The 18135-nt window shown below is 40.9% G+C and overlaps 1 protein-coding gene across 2 annotated transcripts in view; it reads left to right on the top strand.

The window, feature by feature from the left end:
• The window catches only part of FAM204A (family with sequence similarity 204 member A), a 29444-nt gene extending 12827 nt beyond the window's left edge, over positions 1 to 16617 (top strand). Inside the window, exons 6-8 of one of the 2 annotated variants that reach the window (XM_054581586.1) lie at positions 4231 to 4320; positions 15473 to 15579; positions 15855 to 16617. In XM_054581586.1, coding sequence (XP_054437561.1) covers positions 4231 to 4320; positions 15473 to 15579; positions 15855 to 15906 — 249 coding nt within the window. In that variant the 3' untranslated portion in view covers positions 15907 to 16617. The remainder of the gene's footprint in view (positions 1 to 4230; positions 4321 to 15472; positions 15580 to 15854) is intronic. The other variant, XM_054581585.1, reaches the window with a different exon arrangement.
• The last annotated feature ends 1518 nt before the right edge of the window (positions 16618 to 18135 follow it).

The following is an 18135-nucleotide window of genomic DNA, read 5'->3' as shown; positions in this document are numbered from 1 at the left end:
GGAGATACCTAATGTTCTGTGCAGGAAGGAGTCGCCATGGTTTTAGCATTTCTTAAATGAAACACTTTATTTCTGCCATACAAATAATTAAAATGTCCCAGGTGCAGGTACTGTGCTGTGCTAAAGTCTGGGAGCCCAGAATGGAGAAGATGTTCTCCATGCCCGCAAGGAATGCATGTTCTAGCAGTGGGAAGATTTATATATAAATAAGTGCAATAAAATGGGACCGTTTTTTAACCATAGGGTACTAGTACCCTAATAGTCCTGTGTGGAATTTTCTTGGGAACTTGTGAAACCAGTGGATATGTAAAAAGGTTCCCCATTTGAGTGGGTCCTTCCAGTGCTAATGCAACGGTGGGTGACTGCACAGTAGCGCAGGCTGCGGAGCGCCTCCTGTGGGCGAGAAACGGGGCTGGATGCTGAGACGCACCCGGCTGGCAACACGCGTGCTGCCCTCAGTGGCAGAGGGAGTGCGACAGGCACAGGGGGTGGGCTTAGTCTCGCCAAGGGAGGTGATTCCTTCTTGGAGGCAGTGAGGATGGAAGAACGGGGTACCGGGAGATGACCCCTTTTGAAGAGGAAGACTGTCGAAGGGACATGCATGTTCCTGGTTCTTTTCTTCCCTCCCGTCTCCTGCCTTGGGCTCCCGTGAGGTAAGGGGTAGAGTTATAATCTGATGAAAAGGAAGGAGGTAGGGTTTAGGGTACTCAGGAAAAGGAAAAGATGTGTACTAGTTTCTTAGAGGAATGGGGGAACTTTGAAGAGCAGAATTGAGAGTTTGAAAAACAGCTTTTGGTGAAGCCAGTGAATTGAGTTATTTGATTTTCTCTGACATTAGTGAGATACCTAGATGTTAAAGTAGTAGAAAGAAATGGTTGGGAAATGCCAAAAGAAGGTAAGATGGGGGAAAGGGAAGGTATTGTTTAGGTCAGTCGTTCACCAACTGTAGCATTATTGCAGTCGGTGGATTGTTGGGCTCCTCCCTGACTTGCTCATTCCGAGAATTTGCTTGTCTAACGAGTTCCTCAGGCAGTACTAACAGTACTGGCTGAGCCTCAGACTTTGGGAACTGCTGGCTGAGAGTCTTGTTAGGAAAGGTTAGTCATGGGTTGCAGGCCAGAGAGGGCGAAAAAGAGAATCCAGGAAGAGACTGAAGGACTGAGAGCAAATGTGGGGGTGTCAGAGTGGGGTTCCACGTGCAGACAAGGCAGGTTCACTGGCAACAAACACGTGGGGCAAGTCGAAGGACAGAAATTCACGTCTAGAAAGAACTCCAGGTTGTACAGGTTTGGAAGTGGAGCTTTCTGGTGGCGTCTGTTACGTGGCCTAGTGCAAGCGCACTCAGACTCTTAGTTTTCCAGGAGCTAAGGAGCGGGTGCCTGAATGCAGTTCAGGGTACTGCTTCCTTCATTAAGGAAGTTTTGTTCTCGTTGCTCGTTTCTCCTCCCCTAGAGTGCGTCAGCTAAGCAGAGCTGTGTGCAGTCAGGTAGTTGATTTGCACTCTGGCACGAGCTCTGTTGTGAACTGGGACTGTTTGCAGACCCAGACTGGTACACGGGCCGCACCGGGAGCGGCACTGGCCGGGGGTGATGACTGCTGAGCTGGGGGGCGGTTAGAGGTCCCTGGAGCTGAAGGATGAAGGGTGCTGGGCAGGTGCGTCCACAGGGTTGTTTGGGAACATCTGGAGGTGAGTTCTGCAGCTTTACAGGAAAGGGTAATTTTTGGAGACCGGTAGGTGATCACAGGACCAGAATGGGAAAAGGACAGGGCCACGTGGCTTGGGGTCAGAGGCTCTGAGGGGCACTTGAATGAAAGTCTCAAGCTACCTTTGAGAACAAGGAAAAGAAATTTGTCATCGTGTGAGGCTCTTAGGTGGGTTGAAAGATTTTGAGAAGGAACAGTCTTCATTTAACATGGACATCAACGACAACCTCACTGGTCCTTGTTTCTGTAATCGTTTGGGATACATTGTATATGGTTGGTTTTTTTAGTTCAGACAGTAAACTTTATTCCATTTTTGCTATAATAAAAATAGTCAATCTAAGGCAAAAATCATCATTTTTATCCATAATGGAATGATAAATTGAAGCCTATAGAGAATTGTTTGTGATCTAGAAACTAACAGTTTCACTTAGACTACTGAAGTAATAGTACTTTTAAGAAAATTAATTTGTTGCCCTGGCTGGTATGGCTCAGTGGATTGAGTGCCAGCCTGTGAAGCAAAGGGTCGCCAGTTCGATTCCCAGTCTCAGGGCACATGCCTGGGTTGTGGGCCAGGTCCCCAGTGGAGGAGTGCGAGAGGCAACCACACATTGATGTTTCTCTCCCTCCCTTACCCTCTCTAAAAACAAGTAAATAGAATCTTTAAACAAATACATTTTTCAGTTAGAGTTGAGGTACAATTTTGTATTAGTTTCAAGTGTACAACATAGTGATTAGATATTTATATTGGGTTGGCCAAAAGGTCTGTGGAGCTTTTTCTGTTTAAAAAAAAAAAAGACACATTTTTCATTTTCACCAGTAACTTTATTGATTTGGATATTTTGAGTTTGTCGGCTGTCTCCCATTGATTCCTCTCAATTAATGTCTCGATTTGATTGCTGTCAGCTTCAGCTGGTCTACCTGACTGGCGCATCATCCAGTGAGAAACCTCCTGCACGAAACTTCGCAAACCACTTTTGACACGTTCGATCAGTCACAGCACCTTCTCCACACACTGCACAAATCTTTCTTTGTGTTTCAGTTGCGTTTTTACCTTTCTTGAAATTAAGGACATTTTGTCCCAAATGTTGTGTATTTTCTTCCATCTTCAGTATTAAAATGGTTACACAAAAATTCACCAGTTTTCATAAGTTTTTAAAAAAATGCACGCTGATGTGATAGCTGTCACAATGCAATTTAACAAAATTGTTTCGAATGAAGTTAAAGACAACTAAGCACCACTGGTGCCATCTTACAGGAAAAACCAAATGAACATTTTGGCCAACCCAAAATACCTTACCAAGTAGTCACCCCGGTAAGTCTAGATTTCATCTGACACCGTACCTAGTTATTACAGTATTATTGACTGTGTTCTCTTTGTTGTACTTTACATCTTCTTGTACTTCTTAATCCCTTCACCTTTCCACGCAGTCCCCAACCACCCTCTCCTCTGGTGACCAGAGTTTGTTCTCTGTATCTGTGAGTTTGTTTCTGCTTTGTATATGTGGGAATTTTTAAAGTCTCATTTCAACAAAAGCTACTCAGGAACAGCGTTTCACTGAGGTGATGGGTATAAGCAATCAATCCACTGATGGAAGGTCCATTGAAGGACTTCTTTTATTAGATAAGGGAGGAGACATTGGTTGACTAAAAATATGGACATTAAAGGATACACTAGATATGCCATTGTTAGGGTAAGATTTTCTGGTAAGAAGCATATATTAGACCATTTAAAGAAATTGTTTTTCTGTAGTAACTATTTTCACAAGCTAAACTTCAATTATTTAAGTCTAAGCATCTTTCCATAAATATATGATGAATCCTACCTGATTGGTAACTCCATGAAAGTTTTAATTATGCTTTTCTGGAGTATCTTTAGTAAATAAAAAATTTCCATTGGGAAATAAAATCATTCTCATATATAACTTTCTTCCCATGTTTAATATTCAACTTAGTACCTATAGTCAAAGAGTAGGAGAAGCAGTTGAGTGAAAGTCTCAAGCTCCTGGAATGGGCAGTAGAGAGGAGAGGCAGAGGCTGATCATGCGATGACCTTACCACTTACGGACTCTGACCTTGGCCAAGTTAGTGAGCCCACCTTTCTGTTTCCTCTCCTTTAAAACAGGATAGCAGTATTATTTCAGAGAGTTGTTAGAAAGATTAAATGAGCTTTCTTACAGTACTAAGCCCGCGGTCTGTCACATAATAAGCATGCCATAATTTCTAACTATTATCATTAACATTATTATTATTAGTAAGAGAAATTACAGGCTTTGGAGTCACAAAAATCTGGACTTGTATCTTATTTTTCTTAGTCCAGGAAGTTACATGACCTTGGGTAAGCCGTTTGATGTCTTGAGGTGCCTTCTTGTCAGTAAATGGTTTGGTACCAACTGCCATGCAGCGTCATCACGGGAGTCAAACGGCCTGAGTATGTACTTGGTGTAGTCGCAAGACATAGTCTTTGCTAGCAGATGCTTGTTTGCCTTTCTTACCTGCTTTTAAATTTTAGGTTTTATTTCCCTCTAGTCGGGCCTTGAAAAGAGCATCGACCAGGCTGTGGAGGAGTGGAATATTGAGAAGGCTGAGGAACTCAGCAACCAGCTGGCCACCCGAGAGGTGAGTCACACCGATGGCACATTTTCTGTATGTCCAGATTTTCTAAGAGGAATGCGTGTTCTTTTTATGATCATAAGTAAGTTCAGTATTCAGATACTTGCTCTAAGATTTTTCCTTTCAGTCTGTTTTCTTCCCTCTTGCTCTGCTATTTATTTAAAAATATTTTTGTTTTTTATGTTTCTAAATTAAGTTTAAAACATACAGTGGAAATAATCCATGATTGATATTCAACCCTAGATTTTTATGTAATTCAGAGAGCTTTTTGCCCGTTATGATTAAAAGGCTTTCTTTTTCTATTTGCATCTTTAACTCAGTTTAACTCGCCCTCAGGGCACAGTGACTTTCTAACTCTTGCTCCCCAAAATGCCTTTTTACTTCATATTCTGCACATTTCCCTCAGCCCTAAAGAATGTTCAGTCCTTTTTTTTAACCTATAGTTTATAGTTTATAGTGTAAAACTCACAGATACAGGATATGTTGAATATTCTTCTTTTAAGTACGTAGGCTTCTGGAATATTCTGACTTGCACCTTTTCGGGGGAATATTCCTGTAATTGGGGCTCACTGCTGGGTGTCACTAGGCAAGGTCACACAGAGAGTAAAGAGCTTGTATTGGCATGTGTTTTGTTTGTTATTCTTTTTTGTACTTTCTAGGGGAGAAGCTCTGCCATAGCTTTCACTTTAGCGTGTCTCTATCTCCTTCATCTTATTCCTAAGCTGTAGCTACTCTGGGGTGTTTGATTTCATGGGAAACATCTGTGTAAACTGTTGGCTCTAGGTACTATTCTTTCTTACTCACCTGAAGGTGAGCATTTTTTCTGAGCCTAGTGATGAAATTACCATTTCAGTCAATTTTTGTGTGGAATTGCTATTGCACTCTTACATCATCAGATGTCAACAATCTACTGTTGATGACTGTTTGTTTATGGCTGCTGGCCATAAGTATCTTGTGAGGTTTATATTTTTATGTAGGAAAAACAAGTCCAGAAGAGAGGCTTAGGGATTCAGAAGTTCCCTTTTTTTCCTGAAGCTTAAACGGTGCCCTGGGAGGGGCTGGGTCACCTGTGGCCTCCTGTCGAGCAGCAGTTGCGTGTTACCTCCACCTTGTTGGCCTCACCTTGTTCGCTCGTGAGCCTTCCTTTCTCTGCCCTTTAACGCTGCTGGTGAGGCTGTACAGACGTAGTGCCTGAGAGGCCTCAGAAATGTGGGTTTCCTTTGAGGATATTTGGTTTCTGGTTTTGTGTTTTGTTTTGTCATACTGCTATTTTAGAAGTGGGAATTGTATAATACAGACTAGGTATTTTCCATTTTAAGGGTTATTTTCTGTCACACTTTTTGATAAATGAGATTGCTATAGAAATAAATACATGATATTTTCAGCATTTGTAAGGATAGCGAACATTTTCCTCAAGTGTTCTTTTTACTTCCATACAAAAGTAATGCTTTGTTCTAGTACAATAAATTAAATTTATTTAGTGCGGGGTTAAAGGATTCTGATTAAAAGAGAAACAATAATTTGGGTCCTATTCTTGTCTTTGTGGAAGTGGAAAAACATCTGGAAAGTGTTTGCTGTGCAGACACAGACATTGGAAAGATACTGATGCCATGTTAATTAAGTGCCCATGAAGAATAACTAAAGTAATCAAGATGGAATTCTTGAATAAATAGTTTAGTTTGAGATTTAATTTTTCACATTTATTCCTTTGGTGTCACACACCATGGAGATGAGATGGGATTTTGAGAAGTAAGTAATTGTGCGTTCGGGGCAGAAACCCTTTATAAATTAAATGTATACATGCATGGTAGGTGTCCTTTTAGAAATCAGGTATATTGGTTTCTAATCAGGGGCATTTTCTTTTTTCAAGAAGCAGTGACTGGGACCAGCTGATAAAGCCTTTGCTCAGAGGCACAGATCCCAGAGTTCTTAAAGCCTTTTCTAACCATAATAAGTGAAACTAATTTTTGATGTTTAACATTTATAAGTCTCTGAAACCAATAGGGCAGAATCAGTACTGAGAAAAAGGAAGCCAAAACCAGAACCATGTTTGAGGATGGGCCTTGAAAACAGTTCCTCAAAAATGTGCCCAAAAAAGACTGTCAGCACACTACTGTTGTGACGCAGCAAGTGCATTTTTCCAGAATCCCTTTCCCTGAAATTAACGACGACATTAAGGAATTTATATAATCTGGTTGGGGGAGTGGGGGGTGGCTCAAGGCCCCGTGTCTGAAGCCTGGATTGTCCTGTCGTCTTTGTTATCTTTGGTTTTGCCCATGCAGTAATGCGGTTGCTTTGGAACTCCCTCCTGTCGATTAAATACTTTTTTGGTGTTAATGATCCTGGAGGAGAGATGAAGTGAAAAAAATGGACCTGGGTGTGTGTCATACTGATGAAACTGTTAAGTTGTTTTTTTAAAAAAAATATTATTCTTACACACACTCACACACAAAAGTATTTGAGCGTATTTGTGGCTTGTTAACCTCAGGCCTGAATTGGCAGCACATTCCATTCATTGATAGTGATCTTCCTCTGGTACTTTATATAATTTGCAAAGTATTAATATTCATATCTGAGATATTGTAGTTATAACCTGCTGCCATCTTCACTAAGGCCAAAACCCTTCAATTTGGAGTAGTGATATAAAATGTTTTATATTATGAAGCTTTTTGCCTGGGTTAATGAATACAGGCCAAAGGAAAGGACTTCCACCACTCGTGCTATTGGGCATAGTATTTTTTAGAACCCAATTAAGGTCTCACAAGTAAGAATGGTTTTTAAAAATCCCATGTTAATATCACAGTTTTATAGATATAAAAGTATTATATTGGCAGGATGAATTCAACTTAAGAATTTTAATTTTTATTAAATTTATTAAACAGGCTATGCAGATGTTTGGATTTCAAAATATAGGTAAAGTCAATAATGTTGAAATAATAATTTGTTACTATTTCAATAACAAATGTAGGAATAGTTTATTAAAAAATGTTTGAATTGATTGAATTACAGTCTCTCCTAGCTAAATTAAGTGCTGTCTAAATTTGGGCAGGTTATTAACTTGTAGCATAAACTGTTTTTAGAGCAATTTCCTAGAAAATCCAAAGGCGTTCTCATTGAAGTGGGGAAGGTATACATTTGAAGAGGTAGTTCCCACATTTTATGTTAACATCCAAGAAGCGGTCCTTCATCAGCAGTGCGTCGGGTGCCAGAGCACTTAACCAGCCTTCAGCATTTTCCCAGTTTACTGTTGGGCTTTAGTTTCCCTCCGAGGATTCTGGCTACAATTTATGCTTTTTACTTTGGTTATTAGTTTTACGTTGATGTACATGCCATGTTGTCTTGATGGAATGACAGCTTGAATTATCTGCCTCCCCCTCCTATCCCCTCCCCAGTCCTTTCCAAATAATACAATTTTGAGGGGTTGAGCTAACAAAGTACCGGGAGCATGATCATATCTAGAGTTCAGAATTGAAACATTTGTTTAAAGTTTTGGAGTGGAGATGCTGCCAAACTTGGTGATTTAAAGCCACTTTAATCAGGGCTGTTGCAGAGCTCTAATACTGTAGGAAAGGTGTTTGCATCACACACAAAAGAAGCCGAACTGAATGACATGTTACTGTGAGGGAAATCTGGTGGTTCTAAACCCTTTATTCCATAATCCTGAGAGCAGAATTATTTTCTTCCCATTTTCATGAATACTCTCTTTGGGTAGAAATATGTTTAACAGCCATGTTTCCAAGGTAAAACAATTCACATACGAAGCTGAACTCATATTCCAATTAGCTGTTGTAAGAATTTATCAGCAGAACCTGTGACTTCGTGAAAGATGGCAGGTACTTCTTATTTTCTTAATTATTGTGATTTCTAGCCACTGAAGGTTGTGTAAGCAGAGTAAAAGTGCATTAAATACTACTTATTTTTATATATTAAGAATTTAAAGTTTCTCCATTTCAACATTTTATTTTGTAGAAATGAGATGATTTTGTTAATCTAGTATCAATAATGAAAAATACATTAATTCATACAAAGTCATCTAGTGCCTGCAAACTGGCAAAATATATTTCAAGTCCTTTGAAGTTTTACTACTCTACCCTTTACTTTTTCTTTATTTTTTTCTTTCCAGTCAGACAGTAGAGTTAGGACTGTTCTCTCTGTGGCGCGTCTCACGGGCTAGCCATGGGGAGAAAGTGGGAGGCGGGAGGGGAAGGCCCTCGCTCACGCAGTGGGCTCCTACTGGTTGGCCGCTCGCTCTGCTGCCAGAGGGGGGTGTGCCTGTTAAGGGTTGTTTAGAACTGATCACTTTCATTATAACTGGTCATTTCTTAGTGGCTTTTTAATTTAAATGCTCCTCCATGAATCGTTTTGTAGTCTGCGCATAGTCACGTTGCTTTATATAGGTGAACAGTTAGCACAGTGTGTGGAAAATAAGCTATTCCTTTGCAGGTGAGGGACGACTTCATTGAATTCCTTTACATCGAGGTTCGAGATAGGTTCATTCCCATAAAAAATTGTGTGCAGCCTTGCAGTTGGGGCAGTTTCACATAAGAAAAAGAAGAATGGTACTGAGCGATGAGTTTTTCTCGCAGGTTTTTAGATGGGCTTGCTTAGATCTCATGGCATTGAGGATGTTTTCTTTTAACCTTTGGGTTCTGAGTGGATGATCACCTAGGATGGTGTTCCTTCTGCTCTCCCCTAATTATGTTTATCTGTGCTTTTCACAAACCTTAAAAAAAGATTTCAGATGTTACAAGTCTAATTAAAGAGACAGACAAAGCGTAGTTTATACTGTAGATTTTTTCTGCAGTTCAATTAATCAGCATGTTTTCTCTTTTAATTAAAACCATTTTAGTAAATTAAAGCCCACAGCAAAACACATATATAATTTGTTTGTAATTAGCTCTTAATTGGTGGTAGTTGAAGCTTAGCACCCTCGGTTTCTTTCTTCATGATTGCCATTTTATTAGCAGCCAGTCATTAATTAATCTTTTTCTAATTAGCTTATAAAACTGTTGATGGCACATTATTGTAAATGTGATTTTAAGTTCAAAGCTTGTTAATAAGCTTTCTTACTTAGAAGAACAGAGATAAAGAAATTGCTGAAAACAGTACTACAGTTCTTTAAAAAATGTCTTTCTTATGGGGACTGTGTAAAGCATCTAACAGCTTATGGTTCATTTTTTAATGCTTTTTTTCCCCATTATGAATGGAATAAGTTGCTTAAATATAAATGTCTATATCCAGGAGTAATTTCAACAGTATAACATCTTTTTTCCCTCCTTTGGAGTACTGTAATCTACTTATAATTTGAAGCCTTAATAGTCATCATTAAAACAGGTGTTATATAAACTACTGCACTATGAAATTGGAGTTGATTATATGAATCAAAGTATATCTTCTCACTCCTCATGGGCCAAGTAGATATTTTTAAGTAAATTCCAAGGTAAATTACACACAGACACACATACACACAGACACACACAGACACACACAGACACACACAGACATACATGGTACGATATTTGTGTATAAACAGATTATTATGATGTGTTTTAAAAACAGGATTTGTTGGGTTCTACTTTGAAACCAAAACCATTGGGTTTAACTGACATGAGGCTGTAGATATAAATGATAGGTGTTGGTGCACTTCACATACACACAGATGGATGCAGTGCACGGACATGCAAACCTCTGCATGCACGTTTTAAGACAGCAATGAAATCAGGCTGCTTTCTGTCATAGAAAATGGCTTGATTTAAAGCCAGAGTTTACATGACTGGGGATGGCACGGCGTGTGTGCCGTCATCGGAGCTCCAGCATCTCAGGTGTGACGCGGAGGGAACGGCACCGATCCAGGTGCAGGCGTCCTGCACTCACCGAAGCGCATGCCACATTCAGTGGTGGTTGGAGTGAAACGCATTAGCCACACCATGTTCTTTATTGAAATTAACTTCCAATTTTATAAAACTCTTTAACTGCATGGTGTTCTGAGCGGTTTATCAATACTAGTGTGAAGTTTTGAAAGTTATAAAAAAATAAAGCATTATCAATCATTGCAAGTAGTTTTTTTTCCCTCCCCTTTATTTGCTTTTTGAACTTTGCATGTTATTTCAACTTTGGCTGTTTCTTTGCTTGTTTTTAAGGCAGCATTTTAGGATGCTACACTAGAAAGGGATAGCTGACAAGGAAAAAATTAAAAATTGGATAAAAAGTAAATGAATAATGTCATATTACCAAAAAGATGAGAGGCTAATTTGTGCCGACTTTTTGCTAATTTTGTTCAAGCCTCAAAATGAGGAGCTGTCACCCGTTCTGTGCAGCTCTGACGACAGTGCCAATGATCCATGAAATGAGCTGCCGCCGGCTTTGTTCTGATAAGAATGAACAAATCTGCGCAGTGTTCGGCTCCCAGAATCTCATTTTCATACTTGCATGCAGGCTAAAAGAAATAAGCTGTTTGCAGACTTGATTAATCAGACATCGGAGGGGTTTTTGTCTCTTTGATCTCTTCCGTCTCCTAGGTAACTTGCTTGACATTAATGTTGAGCTTGAGTAAAGACAATCAGGAATTGTCGACCAAACCGATATAAAAATTAAAGACCTTGACACTTTAAGTGCTCCAGTAATGGTTCCGCTTCACTTCAGAAAACATCTGTTTTCATTTAATTAAAGAACAAAAGAGAATGGCATAAATATTTTTCATAGAAACCTATTATTCCATAAAAAGTTAAAGTATGATAATTGGTATTTTAAAATAAGTGCCTTGAAAGTATTCAAAAGGGAGGAAAACTTTATAAATCTGTTACAAGCTAGTAATTTTGAGATGAGTAAAATATTCTATGCAATGGATAAGAAGTTTACAGTTAGGCTGGATTAAGCTGTTTGAATCAGATGCTTCAAATGATTATCAGCAAACTTTAGAAGGGCAAGGTTTAGTGAGCAAAACTAACTTGATTTTGAAAGTTTGTCTTTTAAAAATCACTGTGATACAGGATGTGCCATTATATCTATTTTACAACCCAGTATGATTTACACATGCTAAACCTGTAAAATTGAAAGGAATTAAAAAAATGTCGCAGAGCAATTGCTGGAGGTTGTGCAGCCGCTTTTACAACCCTTCCAAGTGGCTGTGAAGATGAATGCCTCAAGGGTCCGGCCGGGGCCCGCTTCCCCAACCGCTAAAGCCCTTATCTTAAATCCAAGCAAAGTACCATTAATCTTTTTGAAAGACCTTTTATGGCTTTTAATATATCCCAAATTAGAACATTTTACACCCTTGGTTCCTGAAATATGGTGATAAAAAGCCTTTAGAGCTTAATTTTCCTTACCGCTTGCTCTGACCAATTTGCAGCTCTTTGTGATAATGTTTAGACACCTTAATTAAAATGCAGCAAAATAGTGGATGTTCTATATGGAAAATGCTGATACTTTGGCTGCACATACAAGAAATTCTGTATATATTTTTATTCATTTAAAAAAATTTCTCCCCACATTGTGTTGCTGTGGTTATCTGATGACCCGAAACAGGTTTTTTTTTAATATAGAAACCATTGACCGAGCTTTTATGATGTTTACTTGGGCATGAAGAAGCATTTTCCTTTTTACAGAAATGAATGGGGATTCCTGTTGGCCTGTATTATTTGTTTGTAATACTGAAACATAGCACGATATTCTTCTATCTCTGGAACTCGGGTTAGTCATCTTGCCTGGGAAAATGTGTTTCTTCTTTACTGTCTCTTCCATAGAAGATCTTATTCTTTCACATTTTCAAATAGTTCTGCTTTTAAATTCTCTACAAGAATAAGTGAAACATTTATTTTAAGCATATGAAGGACACAAGATTGATAGGATTTTTCATCATCAGTGCGAGCTTAAAAGGCTCTTCCTATAAAATACATAGACCAGGCTTGTTTAATGTTTATCAGTTGAAGAACATTCCATTTAACCTAATCCAAGGCAAAATACAGATAGAAAATGTAGCTTTTACATGAATAGGTCTGTTTGAAAGTATTGCCTATATACCCAATTATTATGTTAGTCCACAAAATGGCACCCTCTCATGTAAATATGTGTTTTGTACATTATAATGAATTACTTGTTACAAGTTCATACAATGTCTTATGGAACATACGCTCTAAATCTTTACTGTGATGCTGATAGCCCTGGATTTGGCGTTCGCGTGGCTGGAGAACGAAAAGCTCTTACGCCTTAGAGACTGTGACCACGCTGAGGTGAAGAGCCCACTTAAATCAGATGACTGTGTGTTCAGACACATCAAGATGCTCGTTGGTTTCTCTGTCCCAAATCTACAAAACGCATATTGGAAAATTTCATTAAGTTAAAATATAAGATACATCTTAATTTACAACAGTTTTAGAAAATAACTTGGTCACATGGTTAATGGTATGTGGCAGACATGTTTCAGGTCATTTTTGTTTCATAATCAAAGTATAAGCCCAATTTAAATATGAACTAGCTGAGTCATATTTTTGTTGGTTTTGTAAAATTTACTTGGCAAAATTTGCATTTGGTATAAATATAATACATAGGAATACAGTTAAGTAGAAAAGTATGGTTCTGTGTTTTACCTTTTGGAAATGGGGACAGAGAAGAGATTAAATATGCAACATAAATGTGGAGAGGCCCAGTTTACACTTTTTTTTTTTTTTTAAGATTTTATTTGTTTATTTTTAGAGAGGAAGGTAGGGAAATGAGAGGGAAAGAAACATTGACGTGAGAGAGAAACAGCCATCGATCGGCTGGTTGCCTCTTGCACGCACCCTCGCTGGGGATGGTCCCGCAACCCAGGCACGTGCCCTGACCGGGAACTGAGCCGGCAGCCTTTCGGTGTGCGGGACGACGCCCAGCCCACGGAGCTGCACCGGTCAGGGCCCAGTGTACATCTTAAACACAGTGGCAGGCTCTGTTGCACAACAGTAGGCTGTTTATTAAGTGTACTTGCTGCTCCCCCGCTGTAGTATCCCACAGAATCCCATGTTCCCAGCCGCCTTGCATTTAGGTGGAACCGTGTGAGTGGGTTCTGACCAGACGGCTGTGAGCAGAAATGACGAGTGTCACTTCTGGGCTAAAGCTTTTGGGGGCCAGGCTGAGACCCTCTGGCTGTCTCTTCCTCTGCCAAGGCGAACTCGGCTCAGAAGGCACGTGTTGAGAAGCCGGCAGCACAAGGTGGAGGAGAGCCCTGCCCATCCACCGCTGACTCTGAGGGAAACAAGAAATAGAAGTTCACCCCGGGAGATCTGGGGATTTGTTCGGTACTGCAGCTTTGCCTGGCCTCACCCGACAGGTGCTGACCTGGCTTTTCACTTGTGACAGACGGATTCCAATGGGTAGGAAATCCTTCTCACTGAGGGGTACGCCGCAGCACCCTTGCAGGTTCCGGTTTCCCTTTGGATGATAAGGCCGCAGCCCTTTGTGCCTGGCCCTTTTTTTGTTGACCTAGGCGAACTCTTAACTCACGGAGAACTGGAAATAAAAAAGAGAGCCAAGAGACCGAGTCCAGCCTTGAGGCAGTAAAGTATGGCTGGCAGCCCCATCTCCCAGCTCTGCAACTTGGAAGTGAGCCCTCCTGTTCAGTGCTCTCCCTGCCGTGCCTGGAGCAGCGCCTGGCAGAAGAGCGCATTTGTGCCCTCGCAGCGCTTGCCGAGTGCACGTTGTCCTTGTGGGGAAAGACGGCGGCGGCCGTGGGAGTGCCGCTCATAGCGGCCTGAGTTTTGAGAAACAGGCTGGTCTGCTTTCTCCAGGGGGCTCTCAGGTCACAGCGGATCGCTTTGTCTTCAGCGGCTTTCCTGTGGGGGTCGGCCAGTTCAGCACCTTGGTGTGACTGTCAGGCTGCTTCTGTTTGTTTCCATTCTTTAGCTACACTCTTGGCTGGACGGAAAAGTCAGATCTATTTTTGTTCTCATTTAGAAAACCCAGTCAGTGCTTGATTACAACTCATTAGTTTTACCCTGAAGGAGACTCTTCTCGCAGATAAACTGGAAGACATGTTGAGTGTGCCACAGCTCACTTGGCTAAGCCAGCTTCTCTCCTTACACGTCCTCCTAACTGCTGACTGTGTCTCACTCCTGGCAAACAGATTCCTAAAACTTGGGCTTCAGTACCTTGATTCCAAGTGGCTTCCAGAACTTTTTTCCCTCCTATATGTCAGCAACCCACAAATACGCGCTTTAGGTTGAGCCCAGGGATAGAAAAGGTAAACACCGGGAAGAGTTTTAGCCTTTGTTGTTTAGCCTGGGTTCTTAACAGATACTTTTGACCCATCCATATGGACGGGTATGTCTTTAAAATCAGAGCCCACTAAAACTAGATCAGCATGCTTGTCCTGGAGGCACTTCCTCAGCAAGAGCCCTGCCACAGAGAGCTGGGTAAAGCAGCGTGGTAACTGTAGAAGCCAACCAGCTGGAGAGATGCAGAAACAAAGGCTTGTAGGCTGAGGTAGAGAAGACCTAGGGTTGGAGAGGAGGAAGCTTTATTTTGATTGGACCTTCCAGGACTGGCAGGTGGGTGTAAGGAGGAGTATGAACGGAGGGACCGGTGGAGGGAAGACTTGGGTACCGTGGTCCCGGTGCCCAGCCTTCTCACCTCTTAGCATCCGTTGTGTTCTTTTTTCTATCGGTGAATTAAGAGCTGTTGCTCATCATACAAAGTGCATTTACGAAGGAGTAATTAGCTTTCCCATGTTTTATTAATCACATCTATGACTGCCAGTCAGAGCTTCTGATCGGCATGAGATAGCGGGCGTGACCATACTGAGTTGCTGTAATTCTAGCCCACAGCAAAGAAACTTGATGTCTCTGTCAGTCAGTGCAGCCTTATCAGGGGTAAATTCCTGTTCAGCCTCCTGAAACGCTGAGACAGCTTGCAGATCTTCATCACAACCTTTGTGGACCCTCAAGGGGCCTCCGTTTGGGCAGGATTTCCATCCAGGAGACGGGCACAACTAGGGGGAAGGCACCGTGGGCAGTAAGGAGAGTGCGGGCCACATGTGTAGGCCCCGGACTGTGGGAGTTCAGGGGTCCTGAGCACAGGATTCCTCATTGCTGGATGCAGCCTTCTTACCCCCCAGTGCTCAAGTATTTGTACTCATGTAGTAGTTGGAATATTATTTTTACTTTTTCTTTTTCTTCTTTCTAATTCTTAGCTTGGTGTAAAAATTGCCAAAGCCATTGCCTGCCATAACTTTGTAAAAGCCAAAAAGGAAGCTGAAAATTCACAGGTTGCTCGAAAAAAGAAGAAACTTGCGTGGGGGTAAGTTTAAGGCTTTTAGTAGTAATTCTACTACACAGAAATGAACACATCCTGTGACACATTTTATGAGTCCAGTTTGTGTTTAATTGTTTGTATTTGTGTTGAATGTCTAGCGGATTGTAAATAAGGAGGCATTTCTTTATCCTATTTGATGTACATTTTGTAATCGATGGAGTAGGAAAATTTAAGTTTATTTTACTTTGGCACTTAGTAACATGTTAACTTTAGTAAAATATTTTAGAAATAAATTGAGATGTTTATGTTCTTTGTTTTAGATTTGAAGCAAAGAAGAGATGGGAAACCAAAAGCAACATGGGATACATGTAACTCGCCAAGGTCCTTCAAGACATTGTGTCTTTTCTTGAGTTTTTACTTGAGTCTTCAATTGCTCAATCGACTGAAATCCCTGCTTATGTTAAATACGTCAGAAAATTGGTAGAAGTAGAAAAATAAGCATAAAATTTGGGGGTTGATTATCAGTCTTTTTCTAAAGAGTATTCTATTGAAAGGAATGAAATGGAGTGTTCTGTTACTTGTACAGGGAATCTAAGCGTACATACAGGAAAAAAGGTCGGGGTTTATTTATTTACAGGACCTACAGTATAAAATCGATTTTGCTTTTCATCCATCTGGTGTAGCATAGCCAATGAGCTCCTTGCGCGTTCTTATCTGTACTCAGTGTAACGGCACGTACTCTGGAATTGTGTTTTTTAAGATTGGCGTTTGTTTATAATGGATTGGTCATAAATGTAAGAAAGTCTCGACATTGTTTTACAAATGACTCTATCTTAATGTTTTAAACGTAATTATTGGTTCTTTATTGGATGCTGTAGAGTTGATACCTGACAGTCACATAATAAAAGCAATTGGTTAGCTTTAGTGTAACTTCAGATAAAATACTGCAATAAAAAATAAAAGGACAGAATGTAGTGTTTGGAGGATGATTTAAATTCAGCTCTGCCTGGAAATGTCTTCCTAAATATCTCTCTGAACCATGCCATTCCTTAAATTATGAGATGATTCTTAGGAGAGAAAATGGTATAATTATATGAGAACGTTATAACTGAAGACAATATAACGTTGAACCTTCTAAGACCACGGTCTGACTATTACTCGTCTTCCCCATTGCTCCTTAAAGATGGATGCATTAATGAGCTGAAAGAGGGGTTGGTGCCATGGGAAGTGGATGTCATTGGGTGGGTGTGTCACAGTCCTAACCAGAAGGGGCTCGGAGAAGTCATAGGACCAGCCGGAAACAAGACCGCAGCTGGATGTTTTGGAGTTTGGCAGGCCTCAGGTAATCTGGCACCGTCCTACTAGGTGCTCGGTAGAGGTTAAAAACCACTTACCGTGGTGGTCATCCGTTCACCTTCCTTCGTCAGAGGTTTTCTAGCCGTCTGCTGTAAACGTTCTCTGGGTTGGTAATGCAAATTTAGGAACATGGGAAATGAGTGATGATTGTAATTCTATTATTATTTTGTTATTTTTAGATGTATAGTAGCAACATAATTTTACTATTTTATTGTTGGCACGTTGAGCGTTTTATTTGTGTTCTTGGAATAAGGAAATTGCTATTTGCTTCCAGGAACTTAGGTGAGGAAAGCCAGTGTGGAGAAAGCAGGATTCTAGGAGGTGGTTTATCTGCTTATAGAATTCACCACAAAAAGGTGTCCAGACCAAATACTGGAAAATATTACATTTTATGATTTAGTGTCTCCTGTTGCATTTTACAGAATCAATCATATCCTGCTTACCTACAACATCTCATTGTAAAATCCTAATAGGTGAATACAGACTTACAGTATAGGAACCTTTCCTTTAAAAATTCCACGCACAGCGCAGTGGTTTTGTCTGAAACACTTAAGTGTTACCTTTGAGCGAGGGAGGACCGACATCTCACACACAGGGCCGGGCATGTTCTCCCGCAGCCCTGGCCTCGGCTGTCTTTCCCCGCACCCACTTCCGCAGGGTGCTCAGAGGCCCCGCAGGCACGGCTGGCGGGCTGCTCCTGCTGGGGCCTTGCCAGAGCGGCCTCCTCTAGGGTCTGTCTGGCTGGGAGCCCTTCAGCCCATCCCAGTGCCAGCGCCTGCCCACTCTGCCCCACTGCCTAACGTGGGTCGGACATCTGAATTCAGTAGGAGGCATTACGACAAAATCAGATGTAGCAGGGGATGCATGTGATAAGGGAGCCACATCTCATGAGACCCCAGTCCTTGGAGGTCTGGCTTGTGAAAAGCTTCGAAACCTGGTACAGCAGAGGGGGGTGGGCGGTGGGAGGGAGGGTTTGGGGTAAAGGAAGGGACCTGCTGTCTTGGGTTCGCCCTGCTGGCACGTCATTTGGAACCAGTTTTATTTTATTAGCTTTAATTTGAATTAGACGTTTTACTCATTAAAGCGTTAAAATGGGAACATTATTCTCAGGGTACCATGTTGCCTAAAAAGTGTAGTCATTTGTCCTCTTCATCTGGTCACAGCGAAGTAAGGATTCTTTTTGCATCGGTAATAACCTCAGTTCCTGAAGCTTCGACATGTGCATTTACTACCCCCGGAATGCCT

Source organism: Pteronotus mesoamericanus, unplaced genomic scaffold (genome assembly GCF_021234165.1).
Source record: "Pteronotus mesoamericanus isolate MK-2021 breed Mesoamerican mustached bat unplaced genomic scaffold, CSHL_Meso_final contig_657, whole genome shotgun sequence".
Lineage (NCBI taxonomy): Eukaryota > Metazoa > Chordata > Mammalia > Chiroptera > Mormoopidae > Pteronotus > Pteronotus mesoamericanus.
This window is presented reverse-complemented; position numbering and strand designations above follow the sequence as displayed.